The 11,446-nt window shown below is 32.3% G+C and overlaps 1 protein-coding gene across 1 annotated transcript; it reads left to right on the forward strand.

Moving 5' to 3' along the window:
* Window positions 1-5,778: 5,778 nt before the first annotated feature.
* Window positions 5,779-8,911, forward strand: LOC106690914 (uncharacterized). Its single transcript, XM_014436511.2, has 2 exons — window positions 5,779-5,859; window positions 8,255-8,911. Exons 1-2 carry the CDS (start codon window positions 5,851-5,853, stop codon window positions 8,801-8,803), a joined length of 558 nt encoding a protein of 185 aa, XP_014291997.1. The 5' UTR covers window positions 5,779-5,850; the 3' UTR covers window positions 8,804-8,911.
* Window positions 8,912-11,446: the final 2,535 nt, after the last annotated feature.

An 11,446-nucleotide genomic window follows, 5' to 3' on the forward strand; every position in this document is an offset into this window, starting at 1 on the left:
CAAATTTATTTGTTGTCTTTTTTATACAGTTGTAAATATCAATAAATAAATTATTTAAAAAAAAAAAAAAAAAAAGGAACTCAACGTATTGCATTTGTAATGAAAGTTACCATTTTAATTTTTGTATTTCAATATTTGGTGTCAGTTTTTTAAATTACAACGGACTGAGTTTCAATTAGCCGATCTATTACTTTAATCACTTTTTCCTCGATTCGATTTTTCTATAGTATATAATGAATTTAAATCTAAAATATAGGGATATATAATTTTATATGTGGCTTGCAAGATAATTTGGGTTGACCAACCCTGTATTGCGATAGTGAAAAATTTCGAAATCTAGTTTTCTTCGAAAGTACACGTTTTGACTTCCCCTGGGTACAAATCCAAAATCCACAAAATGGTGTATGTGTGAACAGCCTAGCTCAAGAACGAAAAGACGTTTGAAACTGAAATTACATATTTAGGCGAGGTAAATGCCTGGGATTTGGCAACATTTTTTCTGAACTAGAAGTGCCACTTTATAGAATTCATATTTTTTTCGATTTTATTAAAATTGCTATATCGATTTTAATTAAATATAAAAAAAATCTTCCTCTATAGTACCTTTAATTATGTTTATTTGAAAAAATACCATTCACACGAGTAATTAACGAAGGACAAATAGTACATATGAAAGGATTTGATATTTAATTTAATAAGATAAAAGAAAAACTATTATTTACAGGTTGAAAAAACCATTTCCAGAGATGAGGATAGCGGTATAGACTTATATATCGTTGGGCAGTCTGATACTGTTGCCATGTTAACATAACATACTTAATAACATGTTACTAAATAATTGCATTTTTTGATTTCAGTTAATCGGATGAGTAACTTCACTTGACAGGATGAGTAACTCGATAAAATCATTGTTTGTGGAGAAGATGGTTAGGGGAAGGGCGTAGGGTGCGGTCAGCAAATAAACAAAAAGTTATTTATTCGCCAACGTTTTGATCTGAATTTCAGGTCTTCATTAGGGCTAAAAAACAGATAACAATCATTATTCAGAGAAAAATAAATAAATAAACAACAAATACACATAATCGTGATGGAAAACTATGCCTTTGCGATTATGAGATACAAATGATTTGAGACACTTGCATGAGATATGCTAAGCGTTTCTGCGATATCCCGTGATGTAGAGTGAGGGTTGTCCGTGGCAATGCTTGCATTTGATCATCATCAACATTTGAAGGACAACCCGAGAGCTTTGCGTCTCCTAAGTAAAAATTTCAGGTTCTGAACCGAGCAAACGACTTATGCTTTCTCCTTAGGCACCATCGCCATACACACTGCATAATTAGGTAGCCGTCTGGCAGCGGGTTATCCTTTTTGGAAATAAAAAATCATTAAATGACGAAAATTATTTTTTTTTCTTTTTTATTTAGAGCAAGCAAAATACCACTTAAAGATAAGGAATGTCGATTGAAACTGATGCATAAATGCACCTTAACTAACCTTTTTAGAATATGTAAACTTATTGACCAAGGAAACAAGATTTTATAAAAACAGTGAGTACTAAATTGAAATATTAAAAACGCTACGAACTTATTTTACTACACATTATATTAAATTTATTAATTGGGTGGGGAAACTCCACTTTTATAAAGCTTTATAAAAAGATAAATGGAGTTATTCTGACCAATTCACTTCCTTTCAAATCGTTGTTAGAGTTTCAGAACTTCTTTATAAAGTACTCAACGTATTTTTGATTGATTGATTTGATTTATAAAGTAATAAAGAAATTGATTTCAACTAAATATAATAACGAGTTCAATTGTGTTCATTTAATATATACATATGTGTGTATATTTGCTCAATTCTGGCAATAGCCAAACATTATTGAGTCTGGTATCTATTAAAAAAAAAAAATAATAATGAATAAGAAATTGAGGACAAAAGAAGAACCCAAGTTTTTAATATTATATTTCCATCAGAAATCGAAAGCTTTGAGTTGACTCATGACAAAAGTACAACGGTAAGGAAGAGATTGCCGTACCTGTACTGGATAAATAAGCCAAAGTGTTGTTAGTCAATAGCTGGATGGTCCGCTGGCCGCTGGAATACCAACTCACTCTTGGCATTGGGATTCGGTCTCCATCCCGGTGGTCAACTGGGACCTCCAGCTGCCCAGGACACATTACCGTCATGTATTACAATAAACCGGGCTCCTGCTACTTTGTGCTCAGTAATACAACCTCATTTTATCCCGAGCACTGACCCTAACGATCAATAACAACCGATAATGGTCTCAGGTCTTTTTTTTTCATTTCCTCTATCCAGGGATCCTAGTTTCTAGTCACGTATATAGGCTTATAGTATCAAACGAAAAAGATTCTATGTCCAGTTTATTTCATTAATAAGAAATAAAACAAACAGTATTATTAAAGCAAATAGTATGTATTAATAAGATATAAAGTGGGACATTCTAGTACAGATTAACTTCATATTTATTAATTAATTGACAGTAAAGAAATTACAAAAAACGTTTACCAAGTATATTTATTTATAGTATATATTTATATATATTTTTTTAGCTTTTTTTCACATAGCCGCTAGTTTTTTTTTCTAGAAAATTCAATTTCTTCCGCATATCCCGCGGTTAATGATTTGTTGAATGAGAATGATATCTACAGCACGAGACATTTCTGAAAAATAGAACAATACTTTTTATATAGATAAGCGAAAGTGGTTGGTGAAATTTCATCAAAATAAGTTGGCGCACGGGAAACAAAAAGTAGTCGATAGAATTTTATTAAATTGATATTACATCCATTTTACACCAATACTCGGTCTTGTGATCTTACTCTCGGATTGGGCGCAAGATTGATTCAAAGTGGAGTTGAAGGGTCCCTTCAAAGATTTTTCGACTTAAACTGGACAAATTCTTTATTACCAAACATTATTAAAAACACTTTCCACAGTTTTGCTTACTCTTGGTTCAATTTACAACTTTATAGCCCTCCATGGAGCAAGATAATTATCTATTATGGTAGGCTGGCCTCATTTCTGGATCCTATCATAGCCTTTGATCCCTCCATATCCCGGCCTCTAATTTAGCTTAAACTCAATAAACTTTGCCTACCTGAATATTCTAGACCCCAATTTACTTAACTTAACTGCTCCAGTATACCGGGCATCGAATATTTTCACAGTTGTTTCTTGGACAAAATAAGTAAACGATTTACTCTCTTCTATCAAATTGAGGTCCACCCAGCCTCATAAGGTGGGTAGATAAAAGTGGGGAAAAATCTGACTCTGAATTCTGACTGAATCACCTCCTTGCACAACCAGTGGTCTAATAGCAGCACTTCCTTACAAAGTACTGAATCTTAACCATTCATGGTTGCAGCAGAATAAATAAAGAAATCTATCGATTTATTATTTTTTTATTAAAATATACTATTATAAATTTTCTTTAAAAACTGTTTGCAAACCAAATCCTGTGTTTTTTAATTATTTAAAATAGTTTATCGATGGTTTAGTTAAAGTTTAAAATGAATGTTTTGATATCAAATTTTAATAAAATGTATAAAAAATAAATTATAATATTTTCTGTTGTATTCCTAACACCTAGACGTGGAAGTATGTAATCTTTTAATATTATACTTCGACCTGACTTGTAGGGTAGTTAATATGTTTCTCTGCGTAATATCTAAAGTGTGAATCTGAAGCGTAATATCTGAATATATTTTTATTAGACAAATTGTACTCCAAAAGAAAGTACATTTTTTGATATTACTTAAATATCTATGTATAAATACTTGCAAAAGACATATTTAATAATTAAATAAATGGACTTATTTTATATTTTGGGTTGGGAGCGAAACATAAGACGACACTTCACGAAAAATAAGATTATATCAAAATACTAAAATAAAAAAAAGAACTTGGAACTACAGTGCCTCAATTTGTACTGGGCATGATCTATTTTAATTGAAATCTGAATTTGTGTCTTGTAAAACATATTTTGTAACTTAAGCTTTGATAGTTCTTAGTTGTTGTTGTCTGGGGCTTAAGGGCGTAAAACCCTGAGGTCATCAACGCCCATGTTTCGTGCTTTATATTCTATTTCACTTTAAATAATTTCGAAAAAAAATTTAAATAATTACTTCTGTTGGTATTTTTTATTACGTATAACAGATTTTCTGGTTTAAATCTTATTTAAAAGGCCATTCCTTTTTAAGAAAACTAAGACCATTTCCACGTTCTTCTGGTCATCATTCAGAGCATCCGATACACTCGGTCCTACTCAAGCCCTACTCCCAATCTACTCAAGTTCGCAGAATAAAAATGGCATTTCTCAAATATGTGACTGATCGTCATCAACAGTACACTGTTGCAGTATTGACATTTTGGCGGTGGCTGCTTACTGATCAGATATCTATGAGTTAAACTCGTATGACCTATTCTCAATCTGGCAATAGCTACCTCCTCCCTGCATTTGGAACGGTATGATGTGGTCCATGGTTTAGTGGTTTTTTTGATGGTTTTTAATTTGCTTGGCGGTCTTTCATTCCACATGGCTTGCCAACTAGATAATATCTCATTTTTCATTGGAAGACTTATTTCTTGTGGTGTCAGAATGGCCGTGCCCTGACCTGGAAGAGCAAGTGCTTGTTAAGTTAGTTCTTAGTAATACGAAAACCCTACAACACGTTTTTAATACTTTAAAATTAAAAATCAATGCATTATTCTAGAGATATATCATATCAACCATCGTTTTGTTTTTGAGAATTCAGGATGACTCTAAATTAAGCATTTTTTTTATATGGTATAAGTAACGAGTAATCACACCTTAAAAGAGGAATCGTTGAATTGCTGTTTCACTCGAGATTTAGAGAGTTATGACAATTCATGGAAAAAAAAAATTAATCATACCTCCACCATTCTTAATATATTTTTAGAAATAATCGATCTCTACCTACCGTCTAATATACTTGGGGTTGATTAGACTTAAGCCACAATAGCTATTTTAGAATCGAAATTTCTTTAACATATTGACACATTTAACATAAAAGTAAAGTAGATTTATAGTAACTATTGAACGTAATATAAGATCTGCGCAAACGGTCTAAATTGCCAATCCGTTACAAAATACTACTTGACTATAATAAGGCCTATTTGGTTCCTCCGGATTTGGGCTTTGGGACTCCACTAAAGCATCGAATTCCTCTCGTATCCAATCCTCACAGTCCAAAATCTTTCGTAAAATTCTCTCATAAAAATCACAAATCAAGTCATCCATCAGCACCTCAATGTTCCATATGTTGCCGATTTGGCCAGAACCAGAAACTAATCCTTCCATGATAAACTTCCCAAGCACCCAAACCCACTTCTAACCTTGCTTCACTTTCAGTACCTGATAATCCCCGTAGGTGTCTGAAAAAAAGATGGTCCCAAGATCTTCTTCTCTAGTAACGAAGTTGGAGTAATTCAGCAATGGGCAGATTCTCCACATGTTTGTATCTGCTATTTTATAGCCAATAGCAAATTTTCTAGTTGTATATAAGTTTATACAGTTGTAAATAACAATAAATAAATTACTTAAAAAAAAAAAAAGATGTGTACGTACACACCACTTAAATTCCAGCTCGCAAAGGAGCAAACACAATTTTTACTAAATTAAACCGTCAGAAGGATAATTAAGAGTTGCAATTGGAGTAAATATCCCGGAAGGCGTAAACGATAAGTTCGTGACAAAACGGCTTTTTCTGAACCGTTGCAGACGTGGTCGTGGGCTAATAGTTTCCCCTCGGGATAAAAGGGTTCGCACTCCCGCGCTCTACAACCAAAATCTTCGAGACCGTCATGGCAGAGGTAAGTGTTCTGGTTTCGTACATAGTATCATTTTTCTAATTTATCCAAGTATGGTATTTAATAAAATTTATATAATTAAAAACTGGCCATCTTTCCAAAAAAAAAATGATGTTAGTTCATAACATTGTTTTTTGAAATAGTAATTTTTCAAAAAAGTAATATCTCTGAGTTTATATTAACTTTCAACAACGAAAGAGAAATTTAATTTAATTCCAGTTTTAACAAGAGACATATAAAAATATACATAAACACATATCAAACGCTTTTTTTACTCCCACGTATGGAACATATAGTAAGAGAAGGTATTGCTTACAAAATTTCGAATTCGAGTTTTCGTTGGAAAAAAAAACATGATTTGAGGACCCCTAAGTCCAAATAACCTTGTCTCGCAAAATGGTGTGTGTTTTTAAACAGCCTTGCTCAAAAACAGAAAGTCGTACGAAACTGAGATTAAATATTCTTGGTGGTTATATGACATTAAATATTTCGCTAAAATAGACTTACTAGAATTGTAACTTTATCGAATTGACTTATAGATTTTCGATTTTCTCCAATACAGCTCAGTGAATAAATGAGCAATTAAGTTGTTATATATATATATATAACCTGTACCACTGTAACCTATGATAGGTCTTATACAGTGATACAAGAAGGTGATAAGTTAGCTACCCACGCTGTACCACGAGGTTTATCCATCCCCAATCCAATGGAGGTTGAGGAGGGTGGGTGTGACCATCCAAGAATTAATCAATAATCATACTTCATTACAATATATTATATTTATCTAAAATAAAATGCCAAACTCGAGCCCGATAACCGACTGGCATACCTAAACTTTAACATGGACTACTTACGGTTATTTAATTTTATCGAAAACGTATTCCAGGAATAAACACGCTTTGAATTATTTATTTCTGTTTCGTACGACTTTTCGTTTTTGAGCAAGGCTGTTCACAGATACAAACACACCTTTTGGCAAAACATGTATTTCAGGTGAAAACTCGAATACGAAATTTTCCTTAGTAGTAGTTCTTACTTAAGTAAAAGTAAAAAGCTATCCCTAAAACTAAAAGGCATAAAATGCCATTAGTTTTTTTTATCCACTAGTTTCTAATCTTGCTTCCTCTTCCATATCTGGGAACTCTCCGAGGTGCCTGAAAAGAAGATGGCCTCGTGACCTTATATTGTAAAATGTTTCTACAGTTCTACTACTGGGTAGTTTCTCTACATGCTGTATAATATCATTATCATTATGTCATTATGATCAAATTTATTTGTTGTATTTTTTATACAGTTGTAAATATTAATAAATAAAAAAAAAATGTTTTTGTTATCAATAATCTGACATTTTTTTTTTTAGATTAAAGAATTTTCTTAATATCTCTTAGCTGTTTAAAATTAAATTGTTCTTCCGAAAAAAAATTAACTGATAAATAAATTAAGTATTTTAATTGTAAACAGTACTTTATGTAGTTATTTTAATATGATAGTATGGATGGCTTTGAATATGCATTTGTTTGGCATCATTTATTCTAGCATTACTTGTATTATTATTGCCAAAGTGAAGAACAATAAAAAAAAAACTAAAATTGTCAAATGTATTACTATGATTGGACTAATAATTGAAGCAAATAATACAACGAACCTCAATGGATGAAATAATAAATTTCCATTATCTTAGTGATTATAATAGTTGACCTTGAACATATATAAATCAGGAGAAGATGGTTGGGGTGCGATCAGTGAAGAACACGATAAAGTAAACTGGTAACCCTTATTTATTAAAGCCAACGTTTATGTTAGAATTTCAGGGCTGGAAAGAAAGACAAGATAATAACAATAATGATTTAATGGATGCACATAACAATAACAAGAAACATAATAAGACAACAAATAATACTGGTACCTAAGTAGTATTGAATACTAGTTGCAGTGGTAGCATTCAATACTACTTAAGTATCAATATTATCTATTATCTTCTTATGTTTCTTGTTAATCTGTACTTCCATTTAATCATTATTGTTATCGTCTTGTTTTATAAATTGATTAGTACCCACGTCAAGCCTCAAAACACAATTTATTATTTCTTTTAAGTCCAACGTTTCGGCCCATTCGGCTATCCTCAAGGACAATCTAATAAAGAACAGTTTTTATTATACATTAATTTAAAAAAAATTTAACAAACAACATTATTACTGAAAATTTAGTATGACTTAAATATAAATTTACACCTCACATCAAATTATTGCAAAAAAATCAGTTTCCACTTATTGTCAGACTAGTCCTCTGCAGGTATTTTTTTTATGCCAATTAAGCTCACTGGGCTTAAGATATCAGCCTACATTCAACTTTTATATTAAAACATAGCAAAGTAAAAAATAAATATATTTTTCAGAAGGGGCCTGTCAACATGCTGCCATTCGCTGCCTTCTTATACTTGGCCATGGTGCCTTCCATCCAAGCTATGGTCTTCTCCGAGGGGTTCACGATCGAGTTGCCGCTCTGGTTCCAGCTACGACCCTTCCTTAGGCCGCCAGGGCTGGCACAATACAAGGACACTGGAGGAGATCTGCAATTCCAAGATAATGAAGTACCTGTTCATGGCCAGCCTCCATACCCCGTGCACCGCGATAGGACAGCACAACAAGACTACAACCATCCGGCTTACCAAGACAGGACACAACATCCAGCGTACCCGAACTTCATCCAATACCCGGCTCCAGCACCGCAACATCCTCAATATCCACAACAATATCCTCGAGCTCAGGCGGAACAATATCCTCGCACTCAGCCTGCCCAGGGGCCGAAGGTAGCCCCAATGCAGCCAGTTGTACACACTGCTAAAGAGACAAAAACAACCACAACGACCACGGGTATTCCTCCTGAAGGGGATGTAGAAGAGTACCCGGAACCCGATGAAGAAGAAAGCGAAGAAAGAAGATAACATGTAATTTCGAGGTCTCATACTGGATCCCATTTTCTAATACTTGAATTCGAAAGTTGTTTGAATTCCTCATGTATTTTTATAAATATAGTGATAAGAGAATTTTCATTTAAATTAAAATCACTCATCCTTAAAATTATGGCGAAAAAAATGGAATGAAATGACGATTATATTATGGCTTAAAAATGTAATATAAAATAAAAAATAAACAAGGAACTTTCTTATTGAAAGGTTATTTAAGGAAATGTATTTTGGATCAAATTCAATAAAATGAGGATATACATATAAAAAAAAATTAAATATCAATTCACATTTACAATGTTCTTTATTCAAGCCTTTATCTTATAAACTTCTAACAGGAAGAGAATCCTATATTTTTTCTGTGAGGTTTCGAAACATTTTAGTTGAATCTTGACCTTAAAATATTGGACACGTGACAATATTAAAGGTCATCGCGCCTCAGAGCACCGGGATAAAAACCGTGAAATTTAAAATAAATAAAAATATGTTAAAACTCTTGTTCTAATGGTGGTAAAAAATATATGCTTTTTACAAAGTGAAAAAAAATAACATTAACACATTCCAGTACTAATCCAAATAGTATAAATATAAAAAGTCAGAAGTATCGAGCCGATTGAGTGAGATCCTCATAGTTTAATATACAAAACATGTCCTGGCATTGACTAAGGAAATGGCTGTTATATTTTTATTTTATCCATAATATTATTATTATGGAGCTATTATTTTGAGCCTTAAGCTATAAGAGGGAACGCTTATAACCTCTCTTTGTAATGAGCCATAATTCAAAATTGTATCTTGACGCCAAAAGTGCATTAGATGATTGAATAATAAAGTTTTTGAATATTTAAATAAAAATATCTTAAAATCTAAAAATCGGAGTTTCTTACTACTGGTGAGGGAAATGTTCAGTATTTCAACCTCTTTGTAATGGGCAATAATTTCAACTTGTATCTTGATGGTACAGCCAGTTAGAGAGGCAAAAAGACAAAAAGATAGCACCAAAAACAACATTGTTAGGGTGAATAATTATTAATTAATTATAAATACTCAAAACTGTTATTGTTGTTACAGTAAATACGTAAGGGGTAGCCATTTTTTTTTTTTTTTTTTTGGTTAGAAATGTTCACTTCCTAAACAATTTCATATGGCTAGGTTTAGTATAATTAAAAAAAAAAAATAAGGTAAACATAATCAAAACAATTGATTGATTTTTATTTGAATTAAATAAAAATGTTATTTTAAAATAAATATCATTATTAATATATTTTTCATTTTCAGAAATTTTACTTCTGTATTTGTAAAAAACACAAATGAGGCCGTCTTGAGACTGGCCCAAGACGGCCTCATTTGTGTTTTTTTTCCCTAAAAAGTTTCAGTTTAAAAAAACAACCTTTAGTGGTTTTAAAAATATTTCTCCTGCTCCACATGCACTGTGAAGGGGCCTCAATTTTGAGACGAATTTGTATTAATGTTATTTCGATATTTAGAAAAAAATTGCATGTTTTCTAGGTTAAGTAGAAATACGTTAAGTGAAGCGAAAACCATAACCAAAGCTTTTTACTTCTGCAAACATTTCAAGTCTACTATTTTACTTCGAAGTTATAACAAAGAATATTAATTTTTATATCATCCTATTTAATCTTTAAACATCTGATTGAAATCGTTATTATCACTGACTACTTAAATAAAAGATCATTCCGTTTAAATAAGAAATATCATGAAACAATATTCAATTCCCCTTGTTAATTCCTTAATAATAAAAGTGTTACAAACGTTTCCGCAAGTTCAAATAAATAATTTTGAAATATTTTGCATTACCTATATTTAAAAAAAAAATGCTTAAAATTTTCCGTAAATTTAGAGAATAAAAAGAAAAACCAACGACACACATTATTAAAAACTGTCAGCTTACGGTTTATTTATTATTCAAAGGAAAGAATATAAAAAATATTCAATTTTGAAAAATAATTAATCTTACAATTTGTCATGTATTTCACATTTCGGCAGTACCAGTCTACTTCATCTGGGCTCCCGGACATGTTGGTATAACAGGAAACGAGATGGCCTACAAAGCTGCTAGAGAAGCGCTAGTCCTCCCAGGTAGAACCGCAGCAATCTTAACTGCACAGGGACTTGCTCAATATAAATCAAAGATGGCAGGTAATGTGGGATGAAAGTCCGCCCAGTAAGTTGAAATCTATAAAGAAAGATGTGGTGTCCTGGATTACATCAACCCGAAGCAGACGCCGCGAAGAAGTAGCGATCACCCGAACAGAATAGGACATACCCGAATGACACACATCCACCTCATAACAGAAGAGGCCCCTTAAAAACGTTGGAAATGTCATAGTAATCTGACCGTCAAACACATTTTTGAAGAATGTAATCACTACAAATTAATTCTAAACCAGTTAGGGATACCAACAAATGTTTACAGGTACGCATCAGTACACCATACCAAAGCTATGACGATGGAACAACTAGGCCTTACCAAAACCAACAACCAACGGGCGTTGATGACCAGGCTGTTAAAAGCCCTTTCAAAACAAACAAACATTTCGGCAGTAACCTTTGTCAACTGTTTTGTATCTTACGTTTACCTACGATATTAAAAATTGTATA

Source organism: Halyomorpha halys, unplaced genomic scaffold, assembly GCF_000696795.3.
Source record: "Halyomorpha halys isolate HHAL.00 unplaced genomic scaffold, Hhal_1.1 Scaffold1967.1, whole genome shotgun sequence".
Lineage (NCBI taxonomy): Eukaryota > Metazoa > Arthropoda > Insecta > Hemiptera > Pentatomidae > Halyomorpha > Halyomorpha halys.